The sequence below is a fragment of the Ctenocephalides felis genome, unplaced genomic scaffold, assembly GCF_003426905.1.
Source record: "Ctenocephalides felis isolate EL2017-DRISC unplaced genomic scaffold, ASM342690v1 CF-g0.4_SCAFFOLD_03572, whole genome shotgun sequence".
NCBI classification, from domain to species: Eukaryota; Metazoa; Arthropoda; class Insecta; order Siphonaptera; family Pulicidae; genus Ctenocephalides; species Ctenocephalides felis.
Window position 1 is genome coordinate 31,179,168 of NW_020539726.1, and position 27,711 is coordinate 31,206,878.

Sequence of the window (27,711 nt, forward strand, 5' to 3'; positions counted from 1 at the left end):
CACTTTCAACTAATTGTGAATTGTTTTTTACGGAAATTCATTTAGTTTCCTATTAAATCCTAAATTTAATTAATAATGCTTTACACATTTGAAAAACTATGGAGTATCACTGTCTTTGTGATTAACATCAAAGAAAATTATCTAGGTTTTAAATATTTGTTATGATTTCACATTTGAATATTCCAAGACATCATATTATAGAAATTTGCTTTAGATTGAGATACCTTTTGTGCATTATTATAATCCTGTAAGGTAATTTATAGTTATCGCAAAGAAGTCGAAAATGAGTTTTATTTTAATATCTTTACGTTTTAAAGGTTACTGAATATTTTGGCATACCTTAGAAAAATGGGTGTAAGTGTAAGTGTATGTGTGTATGTGTGAACGCAGTCCAACCGATTTGAATGATTCAAAAAACATTCGTATTTATAAGGGGACGTGCTGATTAGTTTTTGGACAAGGCAGGTCAAAAATATTTCACAATCAAAAAAAAATCTTTTTTCTTTTCAAAAAAGTCTTTTTTATAGATTCAAACGTGCTGATAAGTTTTGCACAAGGCAGGTCAAAAATATTTCACAATTAATAAAAAATCTTTTTTCGAAGTTTTAAAAATATCTTGAATCTTTTTCTAAAAAAATATTTTTTTGGTAAGTGAAGATCCAGCAATTTGCCATAAGGTACGATGTCATACACACCACTAGTTCTCTTCTTTACTTTAGCACATATAAAAACTGTATGTAATTTTATTCAATTTCATTGCACAACCTAAATTTTATTCCATTGCTTGTATAAATAATCCAAAACCCGTGTAACCGTGTAACTCCATCGCTTTGCTCATTAGGACCTGCCTTTATTTCGACGCACATATTCCATTACCGCGCGTTCGCGTTCGTGTAAAAAAACTCTCTCCGTTCAAACACGTATAGCGTGTAAAATCCCTTTGGCCCTTTCCCAGCAGCGACTTCTATTCGGACGCCCACACACGACGGGAGAGGAGAGTTGTGTGTGCTTATCCGGATATATTATCTGGCTTTACTACACGCCGATGGTGGAAAACAGAGCTGGGGTAAAGTATATTCAAAGTTTAACTAGTGGTGTACGGCATCGTGCCTTAAGGCAAATTGCTGGAACTTACCGTACCGTAATTAAACATTCTAGGAAAAAATTCATCGGTATTCAATGAATATTGATCAAAGTTAATAAAAATTGTTCTAAATATTTTCAAATAAAATTAATTTCCCGTAGGGTAAGTTATAGTAATCGCAAAAAATCGCAAAAAAATCGAAACTGAAATTTTTTTTATATCTTTACATTTCAAATTTTTGTGAACATTTTGGCATATCTCAGAAAAACTGGATGTATATGTGTGTGTGCGGATACATATTTTTGTCGACGATTTTGGGAACACCGATCAACCGCTTTGAATGACTCAAAAAACATTTGATTCGTATTGATAAGGAGACGTGCTGATTAGTTTTTGGGCAAGGCAAGTCTAGCCGTTCCGAAGATACGGGTCAAAAAGTGCTAAAAACGGTAATTCAGTTTTGAGAGAATAGAGTACCTGATTTGAATGATTCAAAAAACATTTTACTTTTATTGACAAGATGAACAACTGATTAAATTTTTGGGAAGACAGGTCCATCGGTTATGGAATCTCAATAAACATAATTTGAAAAAATGGCATTTGACGGTCAAATATGTATATTGGACATATGTACATCAAATTATCAGATATTTTATAGAGATTTTAATTATGTGTACACTTTTTGTGAATTTTTTTGCGTTCCGTACCAAGATTTCTATTCACGGTACGGGAAGTTACAGCAATTTGCCTCAAGGCACGATGCCATATACCCCTCTAGTTAATACAATATATCTTATCGTTTGTATAATATACAGTTACAATCTTTTCGCACAAAACACTTAAGAATGTTTACATTAACAAGAGCAGCCTAATGAATTCATTTAAGGATATATTTCTAAGGAATACCCATATAAAATTTTTAAACTCAAGTGTAAATTTAAATTTGTACTTAAAGTATAAAACTTTGTAAAATTTTGAAAAAAAAAATTAGAAAACATTGAAATTTGGTTGAGCCTTATAAGTGATCTTTAAAAATTTAAAAAAGTTGGTACGGAACTCTAAAAAATTGTAACAAACTCACTACTAAGTTTTAAAGTGTCTATAAAATACTTGAAAATTTAATGTGCATATAATTCCCAAATTCATTTTTTTTTCACGTGATCTCTGAAACCGTTAAACCTGCCTTTCCAAATGTTTTGTATATTATTTATTATAGAAGAAATATTAATATTGAATACTCCGTTTTCTCACAATTATTCCTAACTGTCATAAACTAATCAGCACGTCTCCTTATCAATACAATTCGAATGTTTTTTTTTTAAATTATTCAAATTGGTTGATCCGTGTTCCCAAAATCGTCGACGAAAATTTGTACCTGCACACACACACACTCATACATTAATTTTTTTCAATGTATGCCAAAATGTTCAGAAACCTTTGAAACGTAAAGATATATAAAAATTACATTTTCGATTTTCTGCTATTATTATAACTTACTCTACGGAAAGTTATTAAATGGTAACATTTCTCACAAAAATAGAGAAATTAAATTGTGCTAATTGACTTACCGCATCACAAAAGCAACTTTTGACATAAATTTTGACAATAATATTTTTTCAAATTTCGATGAATTTTTAAAATGAAATTACTTGTCGTTGATTCGCAATATTTCAGTATGTTCTATAAGACCATGATATCTATTGCCAAAAAATTTTGTAAAAATCGTCAATTTTTTTTTCAACAATTAATTACAAGAAAACGGCTCGGTCGATCTTTACCTAAAACTAATCAGTATCGTTCCCAACTAATATTTGTAAAAACGACTCAAAATGACAAACGATAGTCCTCAACGAGATACATCGAATGGCTTTTAAATTTTTGAAATCGGTCATCTGTTCACATATATATATATATACATATCTTCCAATCTCATTCGATTCAGAATGGCTTGAAATGTCCAGAAAACATAAAGTTAGCAAATCGGATTTTTTTATGAAAACAAACTTCTTCGGGAAGTTAATAAATAATAAAATATTTTTTTGTTTTCAAAGTGCATGTCACTTAAGTTTTATTCATATATCCTAATTTCTATACAGTTGAGAACTGGACTAATATATCTAAGTTGATATTGGTAGGTCTTTCGTTTATATAAATTCCATCAATTTTTTTTTCGCAACTTGTCCATTAGCGCCCCGTCTATTTCTGTTCCTGTCGGCGGTGAAATGTGTTAGTCTAGTGACACAGTGCTATATCGGATCCAAGGTTAGAGTTTAGAGGTGTTCTAACCGGGGTCTGTTCTCCCGATAACGAATAACCGCTAAATCCATTCGTTCACAGGCCAAATATTGTACCTGGAGTGTTAAATTAGACGAATACGTGCCGTGGTTCACCGTAGTACAGATTTGTAGTAGATAAGATTTTGTAAGAGTTAGTAGAATCAGAAAACTAACTAGTTAAAAGCTGCATTTTGTCTTAAGGCAAGTCGTATGAACTTTCCGATAGATTGATTGATTTAATCAACCGAAATTTGGATTTAGGTATTTAGATAAAATTTTCAACTCAATTAGTCTAACAAGGCGATTTCCAATTAAATCTTCTCAAACTCATTTATAATATATGTAATTATATTAATCATACAGCACAGACACGGGTGTTTGTATGTCCTTGTAGTCCATTATTTTGTATTTCATTTATTATGTATGTCCATTGTAGTTCATTATTCCACATTTGAATACATTGACAATGTTTGACTTATCACATCACAAAAACGATTTTTGGCTCAAATTTTGACTATACTTTATCAAACTTTGATGATTTTTTTTAATTAATTAAAAAAATTATTAATTATTTATTTTTAACTTTTATTTAATTAAACCACATGTCATAGGGTCGTCTATCTATCGTCAACTTTTTTTTTATAAAAATCGGCAATTTTTTGCCAACAGGGAAATGGTCGTTTTTGAGAAAACGACGATGAATGGTCTAATTTTGACAAGAGCCAAAAAATGTCACTAATTTTTGCAAACTTTTACAAATTTTAAAGTTAAACGACTCATTGTAGGACGGTAATATTTCAGTATGTTTTATAAGACCATGATATATATCGCTGTAAAAAGTTTCATAATAATGGTTGGAAAAAAATTAATAGTCAATTACAGGAAAAAGGCCTGGCCTATTTTTTTCAAAATTTTGGGACAAACAACAAATTAGTATCAATTCCTACCATTTTATTTTTGACACAAATTTAGACTATAATTTTTCAAGCTTGAATAATTTTTTTAAATTAAACTACTTGTCATAGGGTCGTCTATCTATCGTCAACTATTTTTTTATAAAAATCGGCATTTTGTCCGACGGTTAATCACAAGAAAACAGTCTTTTTTGGGAAAACGACGATGAAAGGTCTAATTTTGACAAGCGCCAAAAAATGTTCTTAATTTTCACAAACTTCTACAAATTTTAAAATTAAACGACTCATTGTAGCACGGTAATATTTCAGTATGGTTTATAGGACCATGATATCCATCGCTGTAAAACGTTTCATAAAAATGGTTGGAAAAAAATTTAATAGTAAATTACAGGAAAAAGGTCTGGCCTGTTTTTTCAAAATTTTGGGCTACAAAACAAATTAGTATCTTGCAAACTGTTTTCAAGTTTTTGAAGTCGTTTCAAAAATTGTGGGCTAAAACTTGGACAAAATATTTCACACTTTTTTGATAATTACAAAGAAACGACTTGGCTGATTTTCAAACACTAGTCCTTATCGAGTTACATCGAATAACTTTTGAATTTTTTAAATCAGTCCAACCGTTATTGAGAAGTGTTGACAGAATGTCAAAAATCTGGTAACACACACTCACACAAACATACTTTTTGCAAATTTGGTTCCATTCGATTCAGAATGACATGAAACGTCGAGGAAACATAAAATAAGCAATTTCGATTGAAATTGCTTTTGGTTGAAAATTAACTCCTCATTCAAAAAGGTAAAAATCACATTATCTATTTTTAATATTGTGAATCCTTTCATAAAACTTTTTTTGCAATTATAAATTTCTTAACACGTTGACGGACAGTGGAAGTCTCAGCAAAGTACAAAAATTGACAGTACATTTATTTTTATGTTGGCTGTGATATCCAAAACTTCATTGAACACCGATTATAAAGGTAGTCATAAGATTTTCTTATTTTAATCGTTATGTGCTAGATGAATGCTATAGCATCCACATCAAAAAGCGCTTCTATTTTACACTAAGTGTTTGCCCAAGCTAAATAGTGATTACAGGAAAAGAAAAGATAGTACAAAAATACCCAAAGAATTAGTTACTGCCATTACCTCTAGAGGTATAATAATTACAACAGCGTTAGGTTATAAAAAAATGACTTTAAAATTTGAATGTTATAGCATTCATATCAGTCTTTATAGTGAAAGCGGATACCAGGCTGACCCATATCAGTCTTTATATGAATGTAAATCAATGCTATAGTTTTCACTTTCATTCACCCTAACCAATTAGCGCACAAATTATTACAAACTAGACAGAGGAGGCTGAAGCAAACTTGGCAATTGGACAATGCATAACCAGATTAACAAGATAATTTCAGTGGAGATTATCTTGATTACAATACAATGATTTCAGTTTAGCTTTTAATGTTGTATATTTCTAATTACTGAATTACTGAATACTGAATAAAGTAAGAAGAAAAAGTTCTACCGACCTACCAAACACCTAGTCCAATGTCTACCCGCGCTCTAACTTAGCACTCTTTAACTGTGATGGGCGAATAATCAGCGCGCCATAGTTCATTTATATTTGTATTTTTATATTACTGTTATTATTATTATTATTTTAACTTCTTTTAACTTTTTGTTTTTATTCAATTTATTGTATTTTTTGAATAATTTCTTTTTTGTACCTGTCAATTTTGTAAATGAGACATTGACAAGACACGAAGTCTTGATTAACAAAAATAAATTTGAACAAAAAAAATTAAGTCCTTCATATTATTTTTTATTTTGCAGGTGGCGGCGTCACCGTGAAGCACGGCAAGCAGTCCAGCGAGCTGGTGATCGAGCAGGCCGACAAATTTCACGCGGGAAATTACACCTGCGTGCCTTCAAATGCACGACCTGCCAGCGTCAACGTGCACATACTACAAAGTAAGTGTTAGACCTAAGACATTGTTGTACAAAGGGAATATTTATCGTATCATACTGAAGGGTTTTGCATTCACGTAATCATTATTAACTTCGAGTGGGGTAAATTTTATAAGTAGCAATAGAAAACGAAAACGTTAGCATATCTTTCACGTTTCTGAATATTTTGGCATAACTGAAAATTCATTTGTGTAATCAATTATGTTTCCGATATATTCAAAAGAAGAAACTGTCAAAGGATGAAAAATAGATTTTCAAAATACCAATACGTTAGTGAAAGAACTAACGAAATGCAACTACTTGATGTTATTCTTCGCCACAAGACAATTCATGTTTTTTGAAGTACTTGAATTGCAATCGAAATATATTTAATGCAAATTCTTTAAGTCATAGGGATTGTATCCTGCAATTTTGGGCACCTCGAATTTTCCCCAAAAAATCGACAAAATATAACCTAGGGTCCAGTTATTCTTGCCCACGAGACAATTCATGTGCTTCTGGTTTGAAGTTTCTATCTTCGGACAGTCGAAAAATTTAAAAATAACTAACTTTTTTTTATATTTTTTGTGCATTTTTACCACGGCGACATTTAAACCCATTTACCTTTTGATTTTTTTTTGACATAGGACTTTGATGTTCTCGGATGAAAATTTCTAAAATAATCTTTACCGAAATTTCTAAGATACTCTTCACAAATACAAAATTGACTAAAACTTTCCGTACCGTAATGAAATTTTCGGTAATAATAATTATTAATTTATCAAATTTTTTTATAATAAATACTATAACTTTTATTATTCGTATTTCGTAGACAAAATATACTTGCTTATAAATTGGACATTTAATCAGATGCTTAGTTCTCTGAAAAAATACCATTTTTTGCACATTTAGCTTTGTATCTCCGAAACTGTTGGCATTGTCATTGCCAAAAACTAATCACCAGTTCTTACAATCATCACGATTTGAATGTTTTTGGATCATTCAAATGGGATGTTCCGTTCTTTCAAAAACTCGATTTCTTTTTTCTGCACTCTTTGCTCCGTATCTCTACAACGGCAGGCCCTGTCTTTGCCTAAAACTAATCAGCACATCTACATATCAATAGGAATCAAATGTTTTTTTAATTTTTCCAATTGGTTGATCCGTGCGCCTCAAATCGTGGTCATACAAAATACACACTGGCACACAACCATACATTCTTTTTTTTAAGATATGCCAAAATGTTCAGAAATCTTAGGAACGTTAAGATACGCAAAAAATTTCATTTTCGATTTTTTTATGATTCTCAATCTTATTCTAGTGGGAGTTACTTTTGATACATTTAACTGTGATTTACTAATGATATTGTGATTAATAAAATTGATTTTTTACAATATTATATCCATAAACTTGGTACACATTTTTGAAAAACTCAAATGTTCTTATATTTACAATTCATAAAATTATATATTAATTTAATCCAAATAATAAAATCGAATACCACGAACCACTTATACAAAGTGCAAGAAATCATCTAAAGAAAGTTGCAAATCTATGATTACTTCCAAGTACGACTACATATGTTCGGCCAATCTGTTTCAACTTTTTTTGACTTCATGACTTATTTATCCCGTATAATTGTCTATTATTTGCAATTCTGCATCGAGTAGCCGGTCGGCTTGTAGTAGAGACGATAGGATTAATTGCAGTCGGTGTGGCGAATTGCGTGTTGTGGTCGCGGCTACGTAAATTCTCTATCAGAATTGGATCTCTCAATTCAGTCTACTGACTGAGCATGGAATTGCATGGTTTATGGGGATTAAAGACCCTGGATTGCAATGATAATGTTGATGTTTTCAAGGATTATTGATACAATTTGTAATGTATGCGAAATATTATTAGAATTAGTTATTTATAGCTTTGCGGAAATAGAAAAATGTGCAAAGATTTAAATACTATCAAAAGAGATCATTTGGACATAACAGAGCGAAAAGATAACCAGGTGTTTGTGAGTAAGACTTGTTGACTTGTAGACGATATTTAAAAAAAACGGTGATACTTATGTCATAAATTTGAAAGCCATTCGATTTTTTTTAATAATAACTTGCGCTGGTTAGTTTTGCAACACTATCGGACAAGTCGTTTCTTTACCAGAAACGTGACCACATTTCTAAACAATTCTAATTAGATATTGTAAAATTAAAATCCATTCAAAAGACATTGTTAACTACCCGATGAATAAGTTATTTTAATTGTCCAAAAATCGAAAACAAATTTTTGTTGCACATCTTCTTGTTTTGAAGGTTCCAGAAGATTTTGCATACGGTGAAAAAAAATGAATGTATACGTGTGTGTCTGTGTGTTTATGGATACAATTTTACGTCTAAGATTTTGGGTGCATGGATTAATAGTAAATGATTCAAAAATCATTCATTTCCTACCGATGATGAGAAGAGCTGATTGGCAAAAATAGCAAATAGGTTTTTGAGAGATCGAGCATCCGATTTGAATGATTCAAAAAACATTCTATTATTGTATTGATGGGGATATTTAAACTTATATGAACGCCATGGTTCAATTTATAAGCTCTTATAGTTTGTCTACAAAATACGAATAATGAAAGTGTTTATAATAATAATAGTATAATCATAACAATATTTAAACAGAGTATATTAGGAAAAAAATGCGAGTAAGGTTCACACGCGATTAAAGTAATACTTATTTGCTACTGTACAAGATGGCATTTAAGTAAAAATAAATACATCATATAACAGTTTTGAATAATGTTTATTAGTAATATGGGGCAATACCCATAATGCATACATTTATTAGTGTCAACCATTATACACATTTATATAATGATAAATTATAAATTATTTATTCATATTAGCATTAAAAAATTGTATAATATTTAAAAACAATAATGTAATTAAAGTCATACTTCAAATATGACATGATCGGTTTATCATTGTAATTAGCATTTAAAAATGAAACTTTATTAGAGAAATGAAGTAATTGCTGATTAATAAATTCTATAATATTCGTTCATACAATAATTGTGTTTTAAAAACTTCATGTAATTAAAATTAACCCTTTCGACTCGGATGCCGCCGCTCCGGAGGCATAGTCATTTTACCGTTGTGCTCGGATGCCGCCGCTCCGGCGACATGATATGTTTTACCGTTAAGCTCGGACGCCGCCGCTCCGGCGGCAAATCGTGTCGGCGACGACTCGTCGCAAACTAAACTTACATTTATTTTTTTTATTTTTTAAAAATCAATTTACTATTACATTCATTTATTGATTGATTTATTAATTTTATAAATAAATATATAACAAAATTAATTTATTAGCTCATGATCCCCATAATTCTAATAAAGATCTGTGAAGAAATGATTTTTTAAACAATATATAGCATGGTTTTGAGTGCTTTTTTTTAATTTTCAAAATTTTCTATTTTATTATCATAATAACTATATTTAAAAACAATATAACCACATTTTGAAAAAATCCGATACAAAAAAAATTCCGAGTTGAGAGATAAGTATAGCACTATAATATTCCGAGCGCAGCGTACCGAGTGGCAGTCCGACTCCCGAGTCGAAAGTGTTAACATACATTCATTGACTGTTTGTATTTTTTTTTGTTTTTTCGCTGGCGATATAATCTCATTCTTTGAACAGCTGTAATATCCGTCTTGCTTAAAAAATATTTTCCATTTTAATAACTTCAAAGATTTATAAAAACTACGAATAATAGAGAAATAATTTCTAATCGATAAACTTACGTTTAATACACTGCACAAATGTTAAATTTGTTTTATTATTTTCAAGGAACAGGGTAAAATATTTTTCTGATTCGGGCATTTTTTAATAAATCAAGATTTGTACTACGATGTAACTTTAAAATGTTTATTTATCTACGAGCAAATGACGAACAGTTCGGGCGTAACGGACTTACGTTGCATTTGTACGGATTAACACCTTAGTCGCGCCTAAAAAACTTTTACTTCAAAATTAATATTTTTTGAATATTTCACTACGGTACGAGAAGTTCCAGGAACTTGCCTTAAGGCACGATGTCATGCACCTAACTAAATTTTTGAAATACATAATAATATTACACATATAATCACAGCATGTAACATATTTGACCTAAGATTAACTTCGCTGTGAAAATTACTAGTAATATATTACCCCCGTACTGATTTCGCACTCAAGTATCTTTTAAGAAGATAACAATCCAGCATTCTGCCATAGTGTAGGTGTCGGTCGAATTGAGCCACGATTGTGGTTGATGTTGGATCGACTTTTCGTCCGCAAGCAGACTTTGATGTATTACATACACAATGCAATAGTGGGAGAGCGCCGCGCTGCGCTGTCAAAGCCTAGACCGCACCACGGTGAACGGTGAACGGTGAATGGTGAACGGTGAACGTAATCCTGCCGCAGAACAGGGAACGAGAAGAGTAGGCCAGAATAGTAAGCGAATAGGCGAGTTGGCGAATAGGCTCGGACTTTCGCGGAGTAATCAATCGCCGACTAAACCGCGCAGGGCAACAATTCAGATATAATAGACTCATGTGTCAACTCGTAGTAGTAAAACAAGTCAACTAGTGGTGCATGGCATTGTGCCTTAAGGCAAATTGCTGAAACTTTCCGTATCAAATTAAATATTCAAGGTAACAAATCAATAATCAATAAATATTGATCAATAATCAATAACAATTGCTCTAAATATTTTCAAAAAGATATTTATAATTACTATATGTTTTATCGTTCATATAATATACAGTGACAATCTCATCACTCAAAACACATAAACCTGTTTATATTAACAAGAGATGCCAAACAAACCCATCTGATGATATGCATAGGAAATATATGCATTTTTAAACCAAATTGTAAATTTAAAATTTACGTTTAAAGTAAAAAACTTGGGATATTTTTGAATTTTTTTTTAACCCTATAAGTGGACTTTAACAATTGAAAATCTTGGTACGGAACCCAGAAAACTGTAAAAAAAAATTCATACTCATTTTCAAAATCTCCATAATTTTTTTTTTACTTTTTCTTCTATATCTCAGAAATTGCTATCCAAACGAACTGATTGCAAGTCTTTACAACACCACACATAATATAAGATTAAAAAAGAATACAATTAATAGATCTAACATGTTAATCAGTAATAAGTTGTTCTACCATATTATTTAAAATAGGTGTGTGTATGTATGTGTATATGTAGTCTGTGTAATGTAATTTGTTTATAATTGTAAGTATATTTGAGTTTTTTTTTCTTTATTATACCAAAATTATAATATAATTTAGTACACTAATAAAAGGTGATAACTACTGGGTTTTCCTTTTAAAATTTAATATGTTATTTGTCAAACTAATTACTCAATGTCTTTCTATCTAGACAGATTGTAATTTATAAGAAAATTAAAAAAAAAATATCTCCGAAATCACTAGACCTGACTTTCCAAAAAAATAATATTGTTTTCATTTTGGCAATACAAGTAAAATATATTATGAATCATTCAAACCGGATGCTCCGTTCTCTCAATAACTGAATTACCATTTTCGGCATTTTTTGCCCCGTGTCTTCACGTCACACAAATCAGCACGTCTTCCCATGAATAGGAATTGAATGTTTTTTGAATCATCCAAATCGTTTGATTTTTGCGCTCGAAATCGTCAACTAAACTTTTGTATGCGAACGCATCCATTTTATCTAACAATTATGCCAGAATGTTCAGAAACATTTGAAACGTGAAAAAAAAATATATTTTGCGATTACTATAACTTACTGGTAACTAAAAAATTGGTGATAAAATTTAATTTATTTTTATTCAACATATTAAATCTTTTTTAAAAGTTTTTGAAAATGTTGGTTTTTTAAATTCTGAAAATTATTTGGAATTTTTAAATAAAAATCGAAAATTATCACTTTTTTAAAATTGTGAAATTTTAAAAATTTATTAAACCGCTAGACCGCCTTTCTCAAAAGCTAATTTTCTCATTTCTGAACATCGTCTACTCAATCAAAATGTTTTTCGAATGATCCGGTCTTTCAAAAACTGCTTGCACTTTTGCACTGCGCACCTCCAGAACGGCTAAAGATGTTTTATGCAAAGACTAACCAATACGTCTTAGGGTTAATACAAAGTAAGTTTTAGAAAAATTCAAATTGCTTCATTCTTATTGTCCGAAAAATCGATGACGAATGTTTCAGCTATATAAGTATTCTTTAAAAACTAAAATTCTTGGTATGGAACCTAAAAAATGGAAACAAAATTAGGACTTATTATTAAACTGCCTTCCCAAAAATTTAATCAATTTTTCATTTAGTCATTACAAGTAAATTGTATTTTGAATCATTCTAATCGGATACTCCGTTCTCACAAAAACTTCATTTTTGTCCCGTATCTTACAATTAGAAACGGCTGGACCAGTATCGCCAAAAACTAATCACCACGTCCCTCCATCAGTAGGAATATAATGTTTTTGAAATCATTCGAATTGGTTGATCTATGCGCCCGAAATCGTGGACGAAAAATTGTATCCAATCATACATACACACACAAACACATACACACACAGGCACCCACACACATATATCCATTTTTTTAAGGTATGCCAAAATGTTCAGAAACCTATAATACGTAAAGATATATACAAATTTTCATTTTCAATTTTTTGTGATTACTATAACTTAACCTACAGGAAGTTAAAAATTTTGTTCCGAATTCAAATGTTTTCACAATTTATCGTCTCTCACCAGTTCGATTCGCAGAAACGTTATGGATAATATAACATGAAATATATTGGACAATTCAAACATTTCCCGGCAAAATAATGTTCTCAACCTTTTTTCGGGAACCCGAACTGTGATTTTATGTTAATGAAGTGCTCAGGTTGTTTACTTTTGCCCCGGACGCATAACTTGGGCGTTTTAGTGAGCGACCGATTCGCCGAACAGATTCATTCCCTCACGATTGCGTTGCGTTACGTGTGCGATCATCGTGAAAACCCAACCGGGTGAAGTAAAATTATATGAATTCATTTTCATTCGTGTTTTAGGAAAAATTTATTGTATTTCCATCGAAAAATAGTTAGACGAGGTATTGAAATAAGTTATAAGTTTAATGAAAGCAAGAACTATATTAAACTAGATGCTATTGGTATACTGTCTTGTCGCAAGTTACATGAACTTTCCGATATGTGTAAATGATCGACATAATCAATGAAATATAAATTAATTTATGAGTGATTAAAAGTATTCCGAGTTGATTTATTACACATATTTGAAGACGAACGAACAAATTTTCAAAAATCAACAATTTGTTTATAATTGTACCAGTTTCCGTAGGACTTTAATGGTTAAGTATGTTCATTAATATCAAGTAATCTATCGTTATACCAAGTAAATCGTCTAATTTTAGCTTTAAAAAACATATAAAAAACTACTTATTTTCTCAACTTTTGATAAATTATTAACTACTTGGCGTAAGGCCGTAATATTTCAGTAAGTTCTATAATACCATGATATATTAGGTTGTCAAATATTTCCCTTCCGCTTTTTTGCTCTTGGTTTATAATACAAAAAGGCGGAAGGGAGATATATATTATAAGAAGGGAGATATACCTATTAAATCGCCATATAAAGTTCCATAAAAAATCGGTCTAAATTTTTTTTTCAACAGTTAATTACAAGAAAACAGCTCAGTAGATTTTCATCTAAAACTAATCAGTATCATTTCCAACTAATATCTTTCGAACAGTTTTTGATTTTTTAAAATCGATTTGGTAGTTAGAGCTTAAATGTGGACGAAAAGTCCTCATTGAGATACATCAAAAGGCTCTTAAATTTCTGAAATCGGTTCACACGTTTTTTGAAAAAACTTCAATCAAAGGTCTAATTTTAACAAATGCCAAAAAAACAATTCTAATTTTTCAAACCTTGACGAATTTTCAAAATTAAACTACTGTCTTAGTATTCGGTTTGTTAGGGGCATTATTATTTTAGTATATTCTATCATAATCTATCGTCAAAAAAAGTATCACGAAAACCGACGAAAAAAAATTTGACACCTAATCACCAGTAAACGGCTCGGTCGATTTTCACCTAAAATTCAAGTTTCGGATTTTTTAAAATCGATTCAGGATTCCTAGCTAAAACGTGAAAGAAACGTTTTACAACTTTATGCAAATTACGAAGAAACGGCTCAACCGATCGTCGTACAAAACTGAGAAACGATAATCCTAATCTAGATACATTGCATGGCTTTTAAAATTTTGAAATCGGTTCAGCCGTTCTTAGGCAAACGTCGATGAAAGGTCTAATTTTGACAAACGACAAAAAACGATACTAATGTTTGCAAACTTTGACGAATTTTTAAAATGAAACAGCTTGTGGTAAGACCGTAATATTTTAGTATGATCTCGGTCTTTACCTAAAACTAATCAGCACTATTTCCAACCAAAAAATCTGTTCACATACACACACACATACTTTTTCCAAATTTGGACTCATTCGATTCAGAATGGCTTGAAACGTCGAGAATACATAAAATTAGCGAATTGGATTTTTTGATGAAAACATAAAATTCTCCTTCGGGAAGTTAAATATACAAATAAAAGTACGAATTCTAATTCTTACTTTAAAATCATTCTAAAATATTACAGATATACCCTATTATAGTAAGAAGTAGTCTAGTAGTTTACAAATTCATTTACATTTTTAATACATGAATTGGAATAAAATTGGTTAAACTGAATTAAAATACATGTATTACACGTTTTCTTAAAATATATAAATTGAAAATTGTATGGATTATATTTTAGTGAAATCAAAAACGTTATTTTAGTAATAAACAGTTGAACATTTGATCTAAATAACTTGGTTAAGATTTGAGCAGAGTTTTTTCTATTTAACCCGGGACCCTTTGGGGTAGGGGGTGCAATGGTATGAGTATAAATACCTGTAATTTATAAGAATATAGGAGACTAGCAAATGTAATGAGAAAAGAAGGTTGTGAAGATCAATATATATCATAAACTAAATAGTGATTTTATTCACATATCTTATGGTGATGAAATATTTATAATTTACAGTCCGCTTATATCAAATTAATCAAAGTGATCCTTACGATAGCTAAATATGAAATATGATTAACCCCAATATCTCAATGGTGCAACGCTTCAGAATCAAATCAAATAATTTTATAGTTCCTTAAAATTATAATCGGTTTATTGACAAAAACTATGTGTGTACTAGTAACCTAACAATCGATATTATTCCTATGTTGGCAAACTTTGTATATAATTTTAATACAATGTAACGTTTTCTTTTTCAGACGAGAAGCCTGCAGCCATGCAGCATGGCGTCAGTAAATCATCAGCCGTCGTCGTCAGTCAGTCGGTCTTTACGTGTTGTGTAGTGATAATATCTTTAATATTTCTAGTGATATCGAGCTGATTAAATTCATCTAGTGAGTAAGTGATATTATTTAATAATCATATTTATATAACGAAAAAACAATAATCGATGATTTATGTATTGATTTGGGGAACTGAATTCTACACTGCTTACAAACTGGTGCAAAGAAACGTTGCCATGAATGAATTTGATTTGATGATTCGTTTGTGGGGCCTAAAAAATTATTTATACTGATTTTCGAATGCGTTTAGGACATATATAAATACGTAACGTGATACTTAATATGGATACTATTGAATTGCCTTGCTCCAAAGAGCTGAAATGCTTCCAAATTTATACATTAAAATTCTATGAAAGTTCTCTTAGCTCTTATTATTAAATTAAAGTTTTCTGGTTCTTCTTCTTAAATAAATACTTATTTAATAAAATACATCAAATTTTTGTTCTATTTTTTTATTTATTGACTATAGATCTTATTTTGATTAATAAGCAAATACAAGATTAATCTCAAAATTTTGATTCACTTGTCGCTAAGTTATAAAATTCTAAAAAACAAATGTTATTTTACCCATGTTATTTTCATAAGAAACTTTTGTTGAAGTGCGGACTATCTTAAAGTTAATATTAAGAGCTAAAAGTTTCAGAAAATGTTTTCTTATCAATTTGGAAGCATTTAATTTATTAAAAAATTAACTCTTTTTTTCACTCAAAATCCAGCATATTGTCTTAAAAAATGTATATTATTTTGATCGGCAATAAAGCTATGCAAATAAAAAAAAATATTTTTTATGCAGATTGATATGAATGTTGTAACATTCAAACTTAAAAGTTAATTGTTTTGATTTAAATTTGATATAACCCTACGATTTTATAATTGCCAAACCTGTCAATCGAGATGACTTTCCGAAAGTTATTAAAGAAATATTATAAAAAAAGGTTTCCAAAATTGAACCTGAATTAACTGAATTTATCTAATTAAGCAAATATTATTATTATTTTTATATTTTATTAATTAATTAATAATTTATTTAAAAGTTAAAACTTGAAGTTTTTCAAGGAAGTCAACAATCGTAAATTTTAATAAAGTATATTTAAATACAAATTTATTTTAAATTGCATAAATTTGAAAAATATGCTCAAAATGTCCTTTCCCAAAAATTATTTTACCTGCAGTGTAGATTTCAGTTCAAAAATAAAAATGTACATACTAGTCATACATACATTGTCATTCCATTGAAGTAGTTTTTATATCTAAACAAATGTAAATACTAATTTATTATATATAGTCTCTTAAAATTAATTAATGTTTGTGCCAAATTAAATGTACATATTTAAAATAAATTATTCCAATAGAATAGGCCTAACATGTTGTGTATATAAAAATGTGGTTGAGAAAATATATACCTTGATCCAAATTTATAAAAAAATAATTATAAATACATACTTATATTTTACTTGTTCTTTTGACTTTAAAATTTGTTAAAAGTTATTATGGTTAAAAATATGCTATATATTTTGATTCAACAAAATGTTGAAAATTATTATTCATTGTAAATTTAAAATTTTTGGTATCAAGAATTATTTATTGATATCTATGTTTAAATAACATAATATTTTAATATCAATCACTCTTCTATTGGTGATGTATATATTGCTCAACCGATTTCAATAAATATGAGTCAAAAATACTTTAGATAAAATTAAGTATATTTATTTATGGTATCTACAAAATACGAATCTAAATACTAATAAAATACAAAATTGTTTCAATTGATAACTTGATTTTGATTATAATTATAATTTTTTTTAAAATCTATTTCAGAAATTGTGAATTTGTTTGAAGTGCTTTCCTTTTTTGTAAATGTTCTGTTCAATCATGGAAAAATTGCAAAAGAGGTAAGTCTTATAATTATTTATGATTTTTACAAAATATGAATCTAAATGTAATTTCAATTGATATCCTTATTTTATTATAATTATATTATTTTCAAATATTGTTTTCAGAAATAGTGAATTAGTTTGAAGTGTATTTTATTGAGTGTTAGTGCTATGAGTACAACCCTGGATAAATTGGAAATGAGGTAAGTGTATTTTATTTTTATATTTTATTATAATTAATTTCCGTCATAAGTATTAAGATTTTGGGAGTAAAATAAAAAAGGCAATCTACTTTTGATTAAAATTTATAAGTTCATATTGGGTTTTATAAAAAATCGGTCTGGGCTTCTGAAGACATATTTTTTTATATTGTCAAAAAAATTGATATTCAAAATTATTGATTTTAATTAACTAGTGCATCATTTTTCTGTAAGGAAGTGTTTACTTAAATTGTTGTAAATTTTAATAACTTGTATGAAACTGATAAATAACTTACGCCTTTTTTTATTCACTGTTTATTTTCCAGAAGCAAACTTCAGAGTGTAAAATTTCTTCATACAAAAGACTTCTTAACTTGAATATTATTTGTGATCTAAATTGTCTTCACGGTTCAATGCGAAACGCTTGCACTCATTTCTTAGGCATATTTCACACTTAAACGTTTCTGATATCAAATGAAAAAATAAACCAGTTTATCAAAATTCATTGTAAAGTATTAACATTTGTAATTATTGAAGTAAAACTTCTTTAGGCGCGATATGGGTGTAAAAATTTTTAGGCGCGACACGGGTGTAAATCCGTACAAATGCAACGAAAATGCCAACGTGTAGTTGAACACTACGACGCCGTAAGCGCTGATGTCGCGAGTATCCACTCATATCGCGTCATGTCATGCGTAAGTCGAGCGCTAAACCCTATATGAACTTGCATTATTTGAATCACGTTTTTTTTTACAAAAGAAGAGGTTGCTGTATTATGTCCTCATGGAATAAGACTTTTCTTAGAGAATAAATGTGCCATGGAATATAATAAATTTATATTGAATCTCGTTGAAGACAAAATAATATCTACTGCCACGGATATTTATGTAGGTTGCCATGCGACAGATCAACAATCATACATTCGTCAGCAGTTTCACAAAAATCGGTTATTGATACCGGGGGTTTGCCGTATGAATAATTTTAGTTCTGAATAAATTTTACATAATAACAACTAATATCGATGTAAGTGATGGCTTAGCTAATGGTTGTGTAGGAAAATTAGTGTACATAGAACGTGGCGATAATGATGAACTTCTACGTTTATGGTTTGAATTTCCCGGTAAGATAGGTAACAAAATTAGGAAGAAAGCTTCACATCATATTCAAACTCTTAATATCAGTAGGACAGCTGTGCCGATGCTCAGGAGATCTTATTATTATTGATGTTATATGATTATTAAAAGATGATTTTTAAAATTCAAATATGATGTTTTTTTTATTTTTATCTTAATTGCCTACTCATACAATATTAAAAGTTTTACTTCAATCGCGTGTGATCCTTACGCGCACTCTTTTTTGGTAATTTTTGATTATTTATAAATCAATTATAAAATCTAGTACAGCTATTTGCAATACATTCTTACACTTTTTGTTAATAATTTTGAATTGGCCAAATATATTTGATTTTTCGAAGTTTTTGTTTTTGATTTTTTGACTATAATTTTTGTTCTACATTATGTTTAGAACATTCTTCTATTCAAATCCACATAGTTAACAAATCATATATTAAATTATTTCGAAATTTTCAGAAATCTTGACAACTGTCATTTCATAGTAATCGTATCTAATCTAATTTTAAATTAAAAATAATAAATCTAATATTTTTCCATATCTTTATATCTCAGAGGTTTCTGAACGTTTTGACATACCTTAGAAAAAATTGATGTATTTGTGTGTGTGTGTTGGGTACAATTTTTCATTCACGATTTCGTGAACACGCAACAACCGATTTGAGTGATTCATAAAACATTCGATTTTTATTGATAAAGAGAAGTTCCGATTAGCTTTTGGCAAATGCAGGTCCAACTATTTCGACAATACGGGGCAAAAAGTGCAAAAAATAGTTCTTCAGTTTTTGAGGTAACGGAGCGCCCGATTTGAATGATTCGCAAATTACTTGCATCGACAAAATGAAAAATTGATTACATTTTTGAGAAAGCTGATCAAGAGGTTTTGGAGATACAGAGGAAAATGTAAAAAAAAATAATATTTCACAGTTTAAAATGATAATTAGACATATGCACATCAAATTATCTGATCTTTGATAAAGTTTTTAAAATTAAGTACCAATTTTGTTATAATTTTTTTGGGTTCCGTATCAATATTTTTAATTTTCAAATATCACTTCTATGCTTCAAACAAATTTCAAAATTTCTGCAACTTTTTTTTGTAAGAAATATTCTCAGATGGATTCATTCGGCATCTCTTGTTACGGTAAACATTTTGAAGTGTCTTGAGTTATAAGAACGTCACTGTATATTATATGAACGAATAAATATATAGTAATTAAAATTATCTCTCTGAAAATATTTAACACAATTGGTATTAATAATTGATCATTATTTAGTGATTACTGTTTTTTCTTGAATATTTAATTCTGGTAAGGAGGTTCCAGCAATTTACCTTAAGGCACGGCGTCATGTACCACTAGTTTTTGTATTGATACGGAGCAAAAAGTGCGAAAAATGGCAGGTTCTGAGAAAACAAATCGGCCGATTTGAATGATTCGAAAAACATTCGATTTGTATTAATGTGGAGACATACTGATTAGTTTTTGGTATAGGCAGGTCCAGCCGTTTTATAGATACAGAGCAAAAAGTGCAGAATTACCCATTAGATCCTACACTCCCGCTCATTGCTTTGTGGGTGAGCATGTCGTTATAGCTGACTGGCGCGCCACTGCAATTTTTGTACGCTTTAGTAGAAAAGAAAGTCGAAACTGATCGGGCTCGAATCCTACGTCAGTAATATTTAAAAATAATTAATACTTTTTATGTTTATATAGTTGATACTACATAAACTATTTAAAATTGTTAACTCAGTGTATATATTTCGCGTACGAAAAATTGATGCATTTGAAATAAAAATGTTTATTCCAACAATAAGTCCGCTTAATTAGATTTTGTTTATATATTTTATTCAAACATATATAAACAACGTCATCTAATCTAATAAGTTCTCACATTTTGTCTACAAGAAACAAATAATGAAAACTCTAGTTTTTATAATATTTATTCATAGACATTTTTGTTGACTGATTATTGTTATTCTTCGAATGTTTAATTACGGTACAAGAAGTTCCAGCAATTTTCCTTAGGGCACAATGCCATGCACACCACTAGTTCTTCTCAGATTTAGGATTTGTTCTGTTTGTTAGTCTTGTATTTCTGGTATATACTTAGCTTCTATTTTACAATATTGATTACCTAAATTATATTTTACTCAACTTTTAAAGATGAGCCATCAGCCGAACATCTTGTTTTAAATACCTGTTTTTTTCAACGGTATTTCAGTTAATTACCGTTACAAGTGTGTAACAGCCCCTAAACGTGTTTCCTCTTAATACAATTTCTATGTAATTAAACTCTGCTCGCGAACATAAGATCTCGGTCCGCGCTTCGTAGGTACTTTGTTCCTTAGGAGAGCAGAAGTATGAGAAGCTCCTTGTGTGTATTTTGCATTATATCTGTTCCATCTTTGTTCGAAGTTTGTGCGCTTATGAAACATTTATTATTAAACCGACACAGATATTATAATGCTAGCTAAAGTAGAAGACATTCCGAGAATATTGATAGGATCAAGGCATATTATATCAGAAAGTAATAAATCACATGCCCGCCGCCTGTACGGGATGTCGTCTTCTCATTATTGGAATCCGAGGAGGACATTTGTTCGATTTGGTTTGGTTTGGTTTCTCAGTTATCGTAATGAGAGATAAATTTTAGTAAAATTTATTAACTTCTTGTTGGGTAAGTTATAGTAACTCCAAAAAATATAAAATGAAGATTTTTATAGATCTTTACGTTTCAAAGGTTTTTGTACATTTTGGCATACCATAGAAAAAATTGATGTATGTGTGTGTGTTTGTGTGCGGATACAAATTTTTGTCGACGTTTTGAGAATACGGATGAACCGATTTGAAAGATTCAATAACATTCGATTCCTATCGATAAGGAGACGTGCTAATTTGTTTTTGGCAAAGGCAGGTCCAACCGTCTCGAAGATACGGAGCAAACAGTGTTAAAAATGAAAATTCAGTGTGATTTTCATTTGAATGATTTAAAAAACATTTTATTTGTATTGACGAAATGAAGAATTGATAAAATTGAAAGGCATGTACAGCGATTGCGGAGTTTCTATAAAAAAATAAAAATAATGCTATTTGGAAGTCAAAAATGATCATCATATGCTGCACATCGAATGAGATATTTCATAGAGACTTATAACAAGTAAAAATTTTGATTACATTTTTATGGGTTCCGTATCAATGTTTAACCGTTACACTGCGACGCGGCGCTTACACGCTTTGATATTTCATTTCTAGTATAGCTCCGCTGCGCACACGAAAAATTATCATAATAAAAAACGAACCTCAAATTTTCAAGTCATTTTTTTTCCAAAAATTGCTAAATTTTCAAAATTCTAAATTTTTTAGAGTGTTAAAAAATTTAAAGTTTAGTTTTTAATAATTATAAAGTTAATTCGAAATTGAAAAGTACATGGAACTGTTTTACTTCAAAAAACTATTCAATTTTATCAAGGGTTGTCCACCCCTATCATATTTTTTTTTTAATTTTGGGACCACTTTTTTATTGTAAATTTCTTAAATTTAAAATTGAAAAATACATCGAACTTTTATCAATTCTTTTTAAATTATGAAACCAATTTTCTTTAGTTTGTTTTTCTTAAATTTAAAATTGAAAAATACATGGAAATCTTATCAAGGGTAGTCCACCTCTGTCAATTATTTTTAAATTATGAGGCCAATTATCTTTATTCTAATTTTTTTAAATTCAAAATTGACATTGGAACTCCTTTTACTTCGAAAACTATTTTTATCAAAGGTTGTTCACCACTAACTTTTTTAAAAAAATCTGCAATCAGTTTTTTTTATTTTAATTTTCATAATCCGGAACTAGGAAATATTACAACCCAAAATTTTCACCCTTCTTCTACAAAACTCTATTTCATAATAGTCATTTTAGTAATCGAATAATTTTTCACCACACTTTTAGTCTATGAGTGTATTTTACTGAATTTTAATTCACATTTTCTTCACTTGGTTCATGATAAAACATGAATATCTGTCAAATTTTCAATTCAAAAAAAGATATATTTCAATACATAAAATTGGTACTAAAACTGTCTAAGTTAACCATTACATTATATAATTAACATATGAGTTTATTACCCAAGGATATTATACTCTAACAATGTTTGTTTATAAATATTGTTATACATTTTGTCTTAATAATCAGTATATATATTTTTTTGTTTATTTTTTTTTCTATTTGTAATTCATTTTTATTTATTCATTTATTATTATTGTTTCCTTTTTTTATTTCGGCCTATGATGATTTTTTTTTTTTTAATTTTATGTATAATATAGCCATATAACTTATGGAGGTCTGTCAACGACTGCGATTGTTATATAATAATGACTGAGTAAAGAAATCAGTATATTATATACAATATTAAAAAGATTAGGAATGATAAAAATTCAATTTATACTATTTTTTTTCTAGTTAGTCCATCAGCTGTATTTCAGTGATTTTCGGCTATAATTTTAAGCTCAACATTTTATTATCATCTATAAATCTTTGCTTATGATTATAAACCCGCGTTTCCACGTATCCGGACGAGATTTCCATCTGTTCGGTATGTAATGCCCTTTTCCCTTTGTTGAATATCTGCAAACAGATGCTTTGTATGCACGCCCTTTCGAATCGATTATATCGACGATATCGGTAATACGAATGTAGATAAACAGGCCAACATGTGCGTATCAGTTGTAAAATTTGGCAAGATTCGGATTTGAAAATTATTGGTTTTTTTATTAGTGAATTGAAAGAGTAACAGACTCATGCATAAGTTTAAAAATATTAATTTATGACAAGATTTATTCAGAAAATAGATTTTTATCGTCAAATTTCTTGCTCGCGTACAAATTCAAGAATATTTCTAACCAACTAAAACAAAAATCAATAAGGATTTATAATACCAATCAGAGCACAAATGTTTGAGGTAATCATTTGCATGGTCAACTGGCACGCCAGAGATACTCGGTTCGAGTCCTGGCATAAAATTGTCATTTAGTTTGTACGAATTAGGTATGATTTGAATATTTGATTTGAGATAGAATACTATTAGGAGTTAGAAGATAAAGCAAGGTTAGAAAAAAATTAAGAAGTCTAGTAGAATAAGATATTAAAAGAATTTGATACATAAAGAATGTATATGATAATAAAATAAAATAATAAAAGAAGCCAATAATAAAATAAAAAAATATATGAGAATACTTATATCGTTCACATGCTACATATAATTAATGTTAATCAGTATTGAGATGTAAATAATATTGATATTTAATTTACGTTTGTAATTTATTGAAAACCCACATTTTATTTATTGTAGGCAATAATATAATAATTCGATTAATTTTTAAATATTTTTATTTATTAGTAAATTTATTTGCATTCATTTCCAAAAATGCTCATTTTCTCTATTTTTCATCACATTTAAGAAGGATACATTGATTAAAATTTTTATGTTTTAATAATATCCAATTCATGATTTTCAATACAAGTTTTCAATTTTGTAATTATTATTATTTACGTTTTTTTTTTTAACTCAGACAGTCATTTCTATAAACTTTTATAATTGCCTGTATAATTTTGTCTCATATTTAACAAATAATAGTTTTATAATCAAACTTTCTGCAGGGTAAGTTATAGTATTCGCAAAAAAATGGAAAATGAAAATTTTTGTTTATGTTTACGTTTCAAAGGTTTCTGAACATATTTGCATACCTTAGAAAAAAATGATGTGAAATGATTTATGTTTGGATACAATTTTTCATCCACGACTTCAAACGCATCGATCAACCGATTTGAATGATTCAAAAAACATTTGATTGCAACTGATGGAAGACGTGCTGATTTGTTTTTGACGAAAACAGGTCCAGTCTTTTTGAAGATACGGGTCAAAAAGTGCCTTAAATGATAATCCAATTTTTGTAATTGTTGGTAATAGATCAAATTTTTGGTAAGGCAGGTCTATTTGAATAGTTCAAAAACATTTGAATTGTATTGATAAAGAGAGGTGCTACTTATTTTTTGTCGAAGGCAGGTCTAGCCGTTCCAAAGATACGGGGCAAAAATTGCCAAAAAACGTTAACTTAGTTTTTAAGAGAAAGAAGCGTCCGATTTTAATAATTCAAAAAATATTTTACTTGTATTGACTTGATGAAGAACTGATACAATTTTTAAGAAGGCAGATCCAGCGGTTATAGATTCTCAATAAAAATAAGTTAGAAAATTTTTATTTGGCGGTCAAAAATATTTATTGGACTTATGCACATCAAATTATCAGATATTTTATAGAGATTTTCATAATGCGTATTTTTGTGTATTTTTTTTTTGGGTTCCGTACCAAGACTTTTAATTGCGGTGCAGGAAGTTCCACCAATTTTCTTTAAGGCACGATGCCACGCACCACTAGTATATTTTAATTCAAATTAGCGAATCGGATTTTTTGATGAAAACATGAACTTCTCCTTCGGGAAGTTAATAAACTGACAGAAAAAAATCCGAAGTCCTACCCTGTACCTCTTATTTAGCCAATAACACTTCCACACAAAAGGGACCAAAGAGAATAATGTTGTGTACGCAAAACATCAGACATTTCTTACATTTCAGACCATTTTAGACCATTATGCTCGTTTTGACTTTTGTTTTCTCCAAAACGGACAGACTATTGCGGTATTAAACTTTGAATATCCATCGATATAAAATAAAATTATATTAGGGTATCGCCCGTCTGTTGTTCGAAGAAGTGCTCTCTGCATTTTAATCCCGAAGAAGTCGCGACCGACATATATATTTCGATTTGTATCGACGAGGAAATAGAAAACAAATAGGTCTACATAGCAAGATTATGGCCATTGGTGAAGGATGGAATTATTTAAATTTGTATAATTAGGCAAATTGTGTGATGCAGTTGTATTGCAAGGTTAGCTGTACCTACGAATTCGCTCACTTGCTATTTAAAAAACAAGTTATTTTTTTTTCATTTGTATTATTAATTTCCCGTAGGGCAAGTTAAAGTAATCATCCAAGTATAGTTTGAATTAAAACTTCTTTAGGAGCGACTAGGGTGTATATCCGTACAAATGCAACGGAAGTGCGTTACGGCTGAGTCGAGTGCCAATGATGCGTCATTCGCTCTCAATGATATCATTTCTATACGGGTCGATTGTGATTAGTCGTCGCTTATGTGAATAGAGATCTGTCGTTGTATGCGTACCGGCAACAAGGTTGTATGCATACCGATATCGACAAGGAAATCGGCATAGATAAACATTTTAAAGTTCCATCGTAGTACAAATCTTGATTTAATGAAAAATGGCTGAATCAGAAAAATATTTTACCCTGTTCCTTAAAAATATTGATTAATAAGATTAATGATTAGTAAGTTTATTGATTAGAAATTGTTTCTGTATTATTCGTAATTTCTATAAATCTTTGAAGTTATTAAAATGAAAAATATTTTTTAGGCAAAACAGATAGTACAGCTGTTCAATGAATGAGATTATATCGCCAGCGAAAAAGTAAAAAGAATACAAGCAGTCAATGAATGTATGTTAATTTTAATTCCATGAAGTTCTTTAAACACAATTATTACATAATAAGTAAAGTTGCAAAAACAATATTTGTTTGGGCGTTATTTAACATAATCCACTGTGTGAACGAATATTATAGAATCTATTAATTAGCAATTACTTCATTTCTCTAATGAAGGTTCATTTCTAAATGCTAATTACAATGACAAATTGATCGTGTCATATTTGAAGTATGACTTTAATTATATTATTGTTTTTAAGTATTATACATATTTTTAATGCTATTATAAATATGTAATTTTTTATACTTTATCATTATATAAATGTGTATAATGGTTGACACTAATAAATGAGTGCATCACGAGTGTTACCATATCACTTAAACATTATTCAAAATTGTTATATGATGTATTTATTTTTACTTAAATGCTATCTTATACAATATCAAATAAGTTTTACTTTAATCGCGTGTGAATCTTACGCGCACTCTTTTTTTGCATATAATAAATTCCGTTAGCAACTAATCGGAATTATGCGACAATCGGTCGAATTCTATATCATACATTGTAGTACATTGGTTGAACATGTGTATCCTTTACGGATTACGGATCTAAGGGTGGATTTCCCTCAAATATATTCCATTATATCATGAATACATCAAACGTGTAAACTACTCCTTGTGAATCAGTAATACCCAGAAGAATCTTTTTGCAAAATCTACTACAAATAAACGACAACTTTTAGTTTTCAATAGCAGGGCGAGGCGGGTCATAAATTGATTATTAGCAATTATTTTGTAAAAACCGAACAAATTATATTACAACAAATAACACATCAAACAATCAACTATCTGACTATGTTAAGTAAAACTTCCAGATAATTCATCGATGTAGAAATGAGTTATTTTGCCTGTATTTCAGAAAATTTGTCACCTGGTCCTTTTTACCACATTGACAGATCAAAATAGGACGACCAAGTGGCAAATATTACCAATGTCTTATTTTTAATTTTGAAGGGATTTTACGAAATAATAGCTACATTATTCAACCAATACAAAATATAAACTTTATGGGTGCGTTTTTCGCAGAGATAACACAGTATATAACCTTGATCTGGTATTTTGTCAGATATATTAACCAGCTGAGTTGGAATAACTATTTATTTTATTCATTTATTGTAAAATTGCTTTTTTAAATCTAATTTACTTTTTTATTCACTTTTTTTTATTGTTTGCCATTTACTATTGCTAGGGTAAAGGTTCAGTTGTTTTTTTTACTGCACCCACGTATAA

General features: G+C 29.5%; 1 protein-coding gene across 1 annotated transcript in view; it reads left to right on the forward strand.

Moving 5' to 3' along the window:
* Positions 1-27,711, forward strand: part of LOC113388362 (neuronal growth regulator 1-like) — a 176,340-nt gene that overhangs the window by 113,049 nt on the left and 35,580 nt on the right. Inside the window, exon 8 of the mRNA XM_026625748.1 lies at positions 6,108-6,245. Within this exon, the coding sequence (XP_026481533.1) occupies positions 6,108-6,245 (138 nt within the window). The remainder of the gene's footprint in view (positions 1-6,107; positions 6,246-27,711) is intronic.